General features: G+C 35.0%; 1 protein-coding gene across 1 annotated transcript in view; it reads right to left on the bottom strand.

The window, feature by feature from the left end:
• The window catches only part of TTC33 (tetratricopeptide repeat domain 33), a 36,087-nt gene that overhangs the window by 5,581 nt on the left and 19,855 nt on the right, over positions 1–10,651 (bottom strand). The window contains exon 3 of the mRNA XM_010008712.1: positions 2,673–2,804. Coding sequence (XP_010007014.1) covers positions 2,673–2,804 — 132 coding nt within the window. The remainder of the gene's footprint in view (positions 1–2,672; positions 2,805–10,651) is intronic.

The raw sequence follows: 10,651 nt of genomic DNA, 5'->3' as shown, positions 1-10,651 counted from the left end.
ATTTTATATATATAATATATAATATATATATTTAAATATATAATTATACAGTTAAATATTCCATCACTATAAACCAATCCACACATTCTGATATACTTAGAAGATTATCACAGCAGTGTAATATATTTTAATCTCATATAAATCTATAAAAAAAACACCCAAGTTATTTTTCTGCTCAAGTTGACAGAAACAGAGCCTGAAGCACAGTTGGTTGCTTTTCAGAGGAAAGCCAGCCATCAGCTTCCTTTTGATTACCAAATTCTTTGTTTTCTACAAATTTACGTTAGTAGTATTTTGAAAAATTCTCTCAAATTCAGAATCAGTTCTGTTAACTAGCTGGATACTAATAAAAGCCGTAACTCCTTTCTTTGCTAGTATGTAACTCCCATGATTATATAAAAGATCTAAGTGTTTCTTTCCAAAGAAATAAAAGGGTTGATCCAAGCATTCATATTGTCAAGGCTTGACTCCTTTTACCAAATGTAGTAACACACTTAAAGACTGCTAAACTACCAACTACTTAGTAGCAACACAGCAAACCACATCCTTCAAAACATTTAAGAAAAAGCGTGCACAGTTGGTTCATATTTACATATCTGCACAGTTAACTTTGTAATCTACACTCCAGATTTGACATAGAGGGCCTATGTCAAATAGAGGGCCTGTCACAGAGTCACAGAATGGTGGAGGTTGGCAAGAACCTTCCGAGCTCACGTAGGCCAATAACTTGCTCAAGCTGAGCCACCTTGATCTGGTTACCTGTGACATGTCCAGATGATTTATTAATTTCTCCAAGATGGGAAACTCAGTCACTTTCAGTTGATTTATTTGTTTTATGCTGCTTTTGTTTTGTTTTTTTGTTTGTTTAATAGTAGTGTGGTGCTTGCTTTGTCTCATGGGAAGAACTGTGCTAATGAAGATATCAATTGTTACTGCTCAAGTTGGCACCACCAATACAATAAATAAAATTTGTAAAAACAAAAAATTACAATTAAATGAGAGAAATATTACAAGCCTGACTACACTTCTCCAGCATCTACATTCATGTTGCAAAGTACACTTGGGTATGTTCTTGCAGTTTGATACGTAGAATTTAAGGAGATTTCTGCCTTTAGAGAAAAAAAATTCTGCCTGTTCATGATTAAATGTTACTATTGGTGTGATGTAACTTGCCAATGTAGACAAGGCTTATAGGATCTGCTGAGTAGAGCTGGTTTATATCCCCTAGTATGGGTATACCAGTATCTACAATTCATATTACAATAACAATAGCATCTTTTATACAATAAGAAGGATCAGTTACCTATGATTCTTGCAGAAAATAAAATTTACATTTCCTGATATTAATGCATTTTAAAATCTCAGCCATTATTGCAGCAACAATTTCAGATAGTTACAAGAAAAAAAATAAATATATAAATTGCAGATCTAGACAGGACAGACTTACCTCTGACACCACAACAGCCATCAAATACCATCAGTTATGTGATGTAGACTTGCAAAAATGTACACTAAATATAAATAAATTTATACTATGATACTGCAACAACAGAAGGTAGCACATGACATCTCTGCCATACACAGCTTTTGTCTTTAAGTTATTCTGATCATTCGGGGTTTTTTTGTTGTGGTTTTTCTTTTTTTTTATTACTGCTCCTTATTACATTTTAAAAAGAAAATGGGTTTGCATGATCTTTTATCCTCCCTCAAAAAAAATAATTATTTTTTTATTCTCAAAATGGTTTTTGGCCCAAACATTGCAACTTTGCAAAAACACTCTGAATTGCCCAAAAAATTACTTGTATCAAAGAAGCACAAAACTACTTTTACTAGAAATAAAACCAGTATCTTTTTTTATATGAGAGTTCAATGATATATTTTTTCTAATGGGCTTTTGTGAACATATCTGAATTAAAAAATTTACTTGCTATGTTTCCAGACTAACTGGCAGAAAACTATTACACTACTTATGTTGCTTTATTTACAAGTGTATAGCCTATAGGTAGAGGGTGATCTGACATGGGAGCAGAGTCTCCCTTCACATCACATAATGTAGCCAAGACAGCACCATGGCAATTGGCTGCATCTAGAGGAAAGATGCATTTCAGCTACTGTAGAGCATCGTAGCCTTTCTAGTGTCTGACTAAGAAAAGAACCAGCTTCAGTCACCATTTGTAGACAAGCCAGTGGAAAGCATGAATGAGCAAACATCATTTGCTGCACCTGAATCAGAAGGGTAAGAAAAAGGAGGGAAGGGAAAACATACTAGAATGTTATTAGTGGGCACATATATAACCAAGTCTGAATATCAACTGGAACTTCACAGTAGTTTCATCTTCACCATTCACTGAGCTGTGCTGTGGTAGTACAGTACCCAAAATGTAACATGTGCAGTTATGTCAACATAATTATTCTATTGCATAAGGTCACCACATAAATATAGTATATAACACAGAAGGCTTCCACGAGCCCAGCACCAAAACCACACAGGAAGCATTTGTGAAAAACACAGTGGTAGAAATACTGGGGATAAATAACCTTCTTCCTTGCCTACTTTCAGGTTACATAAGAATATTCAGCTATCTTGGTATTTGTGTACTTTCATTCTCTCACATACAATCCAGAGGATGTGGGTTGCAAGTTTAGCATAATAATGTTGTCTGTTTTCCTACCAGTGCTATCTCTCCTAATCCAAGCTGGGCACGTCCCAAAGTCTGCCAGGCATCCCAGGAACGTGGGTTTCGCTGGACAGCCATTTCTGCTGCATGCACTGCTGGAAACATTTCATGTAAAGACATCAGGACCTATGGCAGGAAAAGCAAATAAAGAATAAGAATGAGCAAAACAGAAAATAGATTTCAGATTTCTGGGATTACACAGGCAACCACCATTTTTTCCAGTAACTAAGGACAGGTTCATCTTGCCTAGCTTTTTCTAGTTAAAAGTTTGTTGTCTAATCTCAGATAGTCACCTATATTCATGGAGAGAAACAGGCATGCTAGGGGATGATTCATCTGAACTATTTAAGCAACACTATTAGGAGTAGATTAATTGCTGCTGAAGGTGTTCCCTCCCTCTCTCTCCCTACCAACTCCACACTCTGTAAAAGTGTAACAATACACTGAAGGATGAAGACATTGAGAATTAAACAAAATAAATAAGAATGTATTGTAGAAAAAGTCCAGGGGTGTATTTCTTCTTTTTAATAGTAGGCTAGAATCTACCAAATACAGTTGCAGTGCACAGGATATAATTACAGAAACAATCTCTGTAATGCAGCATAGAAACAACACTTAACAATGACTGCTGTATTTGGAGAGAAAGCATTCTGCAGTAGTAAAGCCTGAGTTAGACATGATGTCACCTACACTACAAAAAAAAATAAATTTAAAATTTTTAAATTTAAATTTTGAATGTGAAAATCACTTTTACTCAGTAGTACAGGTTAGTGTCAGCCTGTTACCATAGTATTCTACTACTCACATTTCATCTCCGTAACTAAGCCTTTAAATCATAGTTAACAGTATGTAACGTGGCTCAAGCATTGCATTATTTTCCAAGACCACCACGAGACTGGCATGTTACCTGACGACCTGCATCACTCTGAGATCATTATTTCAGACACCCACATGCTATGGTGATAGATACCAGCATAAGAAACAAATGACAACCGCATTCCTACAGTATGATGTGAACATCAACCACAAGACTAAGACTCATCTGTGGGCAACCACTTTCATCATAACTGACCCACAAGTACAATGAATAGTATTAGAACATATTAGGACTACTGCTGAAGTGTAGAAAGTCTTTACTTAACCTTACTGCTCTATGATATATCAAATAGACAAATATGAGTGTGTAGTACAGGAGGAATCGTATTAAATAATATTAGCATTTACTTTAACAAACATAAACTACAGAACACAAAGAACAGCACTGGGGAGAGTACAGTAAAAATAATACCCAGCTTTACTCCAGAAAGTAATCCCATACTAAAGAAACACAGGAAGCCTAGCTTTTAATAAGTCCTTTGGATCCATACACCTGCTGTTTTAGTGAGACTGCTTTCTAATGAGTAGTCCTATGACTCATTTTCAATTCTATTCAACAGTCTGCACACTGCAAGACACAAGTACCTAAAATTCTTTTAAAAAACAACCCACAGCTGTATTTCACATAATTTTCCCTTTTTTCTTCAACAGTTCTCAATGCCTGTGCTTTGTAAGAAAAGGTTGTGGATACTAGGCATTTTTCCAGAAGTTTCAGTTCGACTGCATTTTTGTGTGCACTCTCTTATCCACACCAGATCTGTGAATCAAAGTTATACTAGTGGGTAGGTATACATCCTATCAAGATTAAGTGATTCTGCATCTATCAGCTGGCTTTTACATTAATCTTTTAATGTGATTATCCTCTTGATTCAAGTTATAGTCACACTAATCTTAATGTGTGTGGTTCTGCTGAGGGTTTTTTTGATAGCAGAGGTACATGTCATGTTCTGCTAGTTACCTCCAGCAAAACATTCAGATTACTAGTAAAAACAGAAACAAGCAAGCATTATTCTAAAAAGGTCACAAACCATTACAACAAAGTACTCAGATGGAACATTTTTTTTTTAAACAGAAGTCTACATTTTAGAGAAACTAATTCAGTTGCTTTAAGGTTATTTTTCAACAACCAGACAAACAGCATGATTGCAGAATCACAGAATCTTAGGGGTTGGAAGGTACTTTGAAAGATCATCCAGTACAGTCCCCCTGCCAGAGCAGGATCACCTAGAGCACATCACACAGGATGTACTGGACATCACTGAAAAAAGCCTGGCCTCATGATGCCTCACAGAAGAACTATGTACCACTGAAAACTCGATTTTAATCCCTCTTCCTCAATGTTTTAGCATCAACTTACAAGTCTTTAGATAGCCGTGCATTCAGAAAAAATGTTTTTGCTTTTAAGAGCTGACACACTTCCATTCTATTCCTCTCCTGTTGCTCTCAAATTAATTTCTCAGATTAAATCATTAGCAAGATGGGACTCCAGTTCCATGTTAAGTAATCTCATTGCATATTTGATTTATTTTCCAATTATAACACTTCATTAGGAAACATTCTTAAAATTACCACATGCATTAAAACAAAGACTACCTATGTCACTACAATGACTTAGTTTAAGAGATCTACCTTTTTTTTTTTTTCTTTTTTTTTCCCCCAAGAATGAGACAGGTAAGGATTAGATGCAAACAGTGAAAAAAAATAATTAAGCATAACCATTACAAGACAGACCAAGTATTAAAAATCCAAGCAGCAGAATGACCCAAATGACCCATCCTGTCCTACCCACAATACTCTGGAAGTGTTATGAATCTGAGTAAGTCTTGGCTTTAGATGAACTCATTGACTTGAAGCTGAATCACTATATATAGACACATTCCAAGTCCAGTGAAACTGACCCAATTCCTCCTTCCATCCAGAAACTCATTTTAAAACACTGATGAATATAACTTTTCCTACCCATAAATGGTTCACATTTATCCACGCTGTAAAGCAATTAAGTTTGCACCAAATAGCAATGCTTTTTGCTCCATAGATTTCTGGAATTTACATCAATGTTTTGATGGTAAACTATTCTCACTACATCCCACTTAAAAAAAATAAATATTAAAAACAAATTAGTGATTGTTAGCTGATTTGTTATAACCTAAACCTGGGATTGTGAGCCCGGTCATGTCTTAGGAGCCTTGTAGATTCTTAAGCTTGAAGAGGATGGGTAGAAGCTGGTATTATTTCTTCACTGAGTTCAAGATTAAGAAAACCTTTTGAAGACGGGAAATGGATCTCTTTTAATATGAGTATGATGCATTTGGCTCTCTCTAGAGAGAGAGAGACACATATATCTGAATTTCTGGTCCCCTGTTCAAAAAATCCAAATTGAGGATTCAGGATTGCACAGAAACTATATCCTCAGAAAGATGATCACAGACGTTCTAAAAGCTTATTAAATGGAGATTGTTCACATTTGTATTTACATGTTTCTATATCTATAAACAATTGTATTGTGTACTTTAAGAATCTTATCATAGCTGTACTGTGCATTTGACCACATTATCTAAGATCTGAGGTGGATCACTGGATGAGGAAAAAGAACCAGGTTAATTTGCAGCAGTGGTGTAGAATAGCAAAGTACCTTCAAAGAGTTTGTTATATATATCATAAAGTAGTATGTCCTTTGACATCTCTCGTCACTAAAGGAAGAGTCCCACATAGCCCAGCATACAAAAGTTAAGACCCAAATTCAAAGAATTTCAAGAAGCTTGTTCCTCCATTTTTGCACTTCAAAGCAACTAATCCAGTCAATGTTCAAGAAACTTAGTCCAGTCAATTTTAAGTAGTCTTAGTGACTGCATTTTATAGAAGCAGTCTTCATACCCTCCTTTGAATGTACTTAAGAAATTACTATCTAATACTAGAATCAACACCAGACTGTTGCTATTGGTTTTTTTTAAATATTTTTTTTTAATTTATTTTTTCTTTAGTAAAAATACAGAAGTGAACTGCTTGCATAAACATTTACTTGCCACTCATTCTTGCAGCAGAGGATCAGTACAGGCTTGTAACACAGTACCAAGCACATATACTGAATGATCTTGCATTGCAAAGAACAGTTTAAGTGCACCCCTAATATCTCCATACATCATAATAATCTGTTTTTAAATGGATCAAAGTGTATCTGAGAGTAGTGGAAAAAAATAACATCAACTTTTATGGGTTTTTGAAGCAGCTGAGCAATTTCACAATTCCCATATGTTTTTCTGGAAACAGACTTACTGGAAGTGTCATTGATGACCGGGAACTTTAAAGACTATTTCCGCCCTTCAGATACATTGAAAGACATTTGTTCTACGTCTGTTAAAATACAGATCTTCAATAACTTACCATAAATATTTACAGATTCCTACTGTGTCATTAGCATAATTATCTGAGCTTCACATTAAACAACAGAGTATTTAAAATGTTAAGTCTGCTGCTGAGAAAGGAAATAGTAATGAACTGAGAACATAAGGTTCTTTTAATAAATGTAACAGGATATACAGATACTGAAGCCCATGCAAAACACTCTCTCTAATGTTAACTCTCACAAAAAATTACTTCATGAGGAAACTTTTCCTCACTGAAAGAAAATTAGTATAGACCATAAAGAATCCCTGCATATCACACAAAACCATTCTTAAGATGAATGATCTTCTCTCGTATCTGACTCATGTACCAAGACAGGCAGATTTTCATAGGCCCAATGATGGGCAAGCCCTTGCTGAATCTCGTGTACAGTTCTTCCAAATCTGGAGCTACCAAAACTTTCCCAGTTATCTACACAATAACTGCTACAGTATTTGTGCTGGATTGGAATAGCAAAGTCAGCTCCAAGACATTATCATCTATATATTAACCATGATGTTATACTTTATGTATTCCTATTTTGGCAAAAATTGATTTTTACAGATCACATTAGTGCCTTTAAAAGTCAAAAGGCATCAAATCACACATTATACTGATCAGATTCCAGTAAGCTTAAGTCATATTGCAAAAAAGCATCTGTAATAATTACTTATGTATAATAGAGAGATGTTATCAATTTAAAGATTAGAGGTTTTGTTAAAAGGACTCTAGAAATTTATAAACGCACAATATTTTGTGCATTTATATTTATTTTCATTTGTTCGCATTCACAGTCTAAAAGAAGTGTTATACATTATTGGAAAGTAAAACAAAGGAGAAATAGTGCAACTGCCCAGCATTGCTCTCCTCTTCAGGAAAGATGCAAAGGCATGACAGAAGCAGAGGCCTAAGTTTCTTTATTCTTTCAGGTCTCACCATGGTTTAATTTGAAATGAACATCTTTGCCATTTCATAATATGAATGAGAGTAACACAGCTGGTTTCTCAGCTCCACCTGGTCAGCAGGAGAGGTGAGTGCCTATTTTCCTCCAACTCATCTTTGCCATTTAGCTGAAATACAGGGCCTAGGGGGAACAGTAAGCAGCCTCCCCTCAGTACTAGGTACTGAAGCTGGAGCACAAACTGAGGAATGTTGTAAAAAGTATCCACCGTAAGTCACTCCAGTATAGTTCAGATTTTGGTAAACTAACAATTCTTTATCCTTCTGTTATTTACATTGTAAAAATATTTAATTTTCATATACTTTCAATTAAAAAGAGTATTTTTTGAGAGCTAGCTTAATTCCTGCATTCATATAAGACCATAAAAAAGAACTGTTACATGAGAGCTATGCACTAATTTGTTCTGCTGAGCAGAACAGTCCTTTTCAACAGGTCTCTTGACTTTAGAAAAAAATAAAAATCTAATTGTAAAATAAAGGCTACTTCAAAAACACTGTAAAGCAGCCAGCAATCAAGCACATGAATAGTATCTTTGTGACCTAGAAGAAATCCTACCAGGTGGTCTGTTCTATTAAAAACAGAGCTAAGTCCCAAACCATATTAATAAATAAATAAATAAATAAAGGACCGATACCATTTTCACATATTAGCTGAATTTCTTCACTAGTGGAGTGAAAAGTTTCATGTACAAATGAACAGTAATGTAAGTTCACAACCATTGCAGAAATGTGAAAGGTTGCTAATTATAGTAGAATTATATTCCTGGCACACAGCTCTGCAGGTGCTAAAAGTTCACATGACAGCAGAAAGTAGTAAGACAAATTTGTTCAAGAAAAAGCTTTCAAGCACTTCCAAACACAGGGAAGTCCCAGAGTCAAAGCTTGCCGGGGCTGGGAAAGATATTGTGGCTACACGCTTATACCATTTACATGACTCTTCCCTAGCCATCCACTGTTGAAAGTTATCAGGATACTAGGCTAGACAGACCTTTCATTTAGGCGAGCATTGATGTAAAGGCATCCAAACATAAGTAAATATTCAATGAAGGTTTACATGTTTAAGATGTTTTGTTACCATAGACGTCCAGAAGCATGCAAGAGTCAAGCATCTAAATCATACAAGAGATCTGCGAATGCTAAAAAGCTATCCAAGTAACACAAAGATCCAATCTTAAGCATGCCCAAGGTAAGAAGAAGTACCAGTGCAGAATTGCCACAAGCGTTGGAGCAATGTATGAAGAAAAAAAATTATTTTTTTCTAAAAAGAAATTATGCCTGCTTGTTTAGAAGTTAGGAAGAAAATAACTACTACAAATCTGGCTGACAAGAAAGTGGGGAGAACAAATGCCAACTTTTCAGCATCATGTAGGATACAGAATGAGAATTTGCACTGGAAAAGTTTAGCAATTTAAAGTAAAGACAATTATTGCATCTTATTACCCACACTATTCAAATTAACAAACCAAGTCAGAAACCAACCCTCCATACACAACAACCCCTGAGTTCTCCTAACACAGTGTACCTGGTTTCCTTATACACCTATGCTGTGTTGACAAGGCAATCCAACAGTACACATCTCCCAGAATAACTCAGGAAGAAAAACCTTTACAGCCATAAAGTATTTCTTAAACCAAATGCCAAACCAAGTAAGATCTAAACCTTCTGCAGCTATATAAAACAAAGCCTCCTACAGAATTACTGCATTGAAATGTGCTTATGATATTAATTATTTTTCAGAATCAAACTTTCTTTACTTCACAGACAACATGACTGTGAACAGATGTGACAGCATACAGATAAAAAAGCAGCAGTCACAATACCTTGAAAAATAGCCATATTTGGTTCTTGGGTTTTGTTGGGTGTTTTTTCATGTTTTGTTTTGTGGGTTTTTTTTGTTATTGTTTTATTTCTTATACAAGGAAAGATTTACTGTATGAAAAAGTATTTTAAATCAAGCTTCCAAAAAGTTCCATAACACATTCACTGATGTACCATTTTACTTTTCCTTTCTACTAACTGTAAACAATATTTTTCAGCCATGTTATAAATAGCTACCTTCCTAAGAGTACTTTTCCCATTCTAATGTGTCCAGCTAGTTAAAAGAAGACGTAATTTCTTGTACTCATCCTCAATCCTTAAAATAATTTTTGCATTTTTATTTAATACAGGGAAAAAAATTATGTATTATGTACCGGCAGAGACGAAAGCTTCACAATCTCAATGAAATAATGGGTCCTTGTCATCTAAGCCACACAAAGACACATTGAAATTACAAGCTGATCTCATAATTTTAGTGAAGCATTGATGGATGCAAGCTTTTCCCTCAAATTAGCTTCAAAAGAAAAGCTCGATGAACTGATATCATAAGTATATTCTGTTGAATGCTCTTTTCCAAAACAGTTTATCTATGTAATATTTAGTATGAAAACAGACTAGAGCATGTCTTTTCCATACAATATCCCTGTTAAATGCTGACAGTATTAACCCAGCTGTTTAGAAAGAGCAAGCAGATTTTTAATGGCCAAATTTGCTAATCTACCACAGTAAGGCTCTTCCTCCTCCTTCCACTAGAATTTTTAAGTATTTCAGTTGCTTTTTCCACATTGTTATATCATAATTCATGTTCTAACAGATATATTGTTCATTAGGATTGCCTGGGATAACAGCATTATTTGAATCCCTGTTGAAAGATGCCCTGTTCTATCAGGAAAAAACAAAAAATCTAAATTGTGCTGTAGTTTATTTGCACTACTACA

Source organism: Chaetura pelagica, unplaced genomic scaffold (genome assembly GCF_000747805.2).
Source record: "Chaetura pelagica isolate M959 unplaced genomic scaffold, ChaPel_1.0 scaffold31, whole genome shotgun sequence".
NCBI lineage: Eukaryota > Metazoa > Chordata > Aves > Apodiformes > Apodidae > Chaetura > Chaetura pelagica.
The sequence above is the reverse complement of the archived record's forward strand: the minus strand, read 5'-3'. Positions and strand labels throughout refer to the sequence as shown.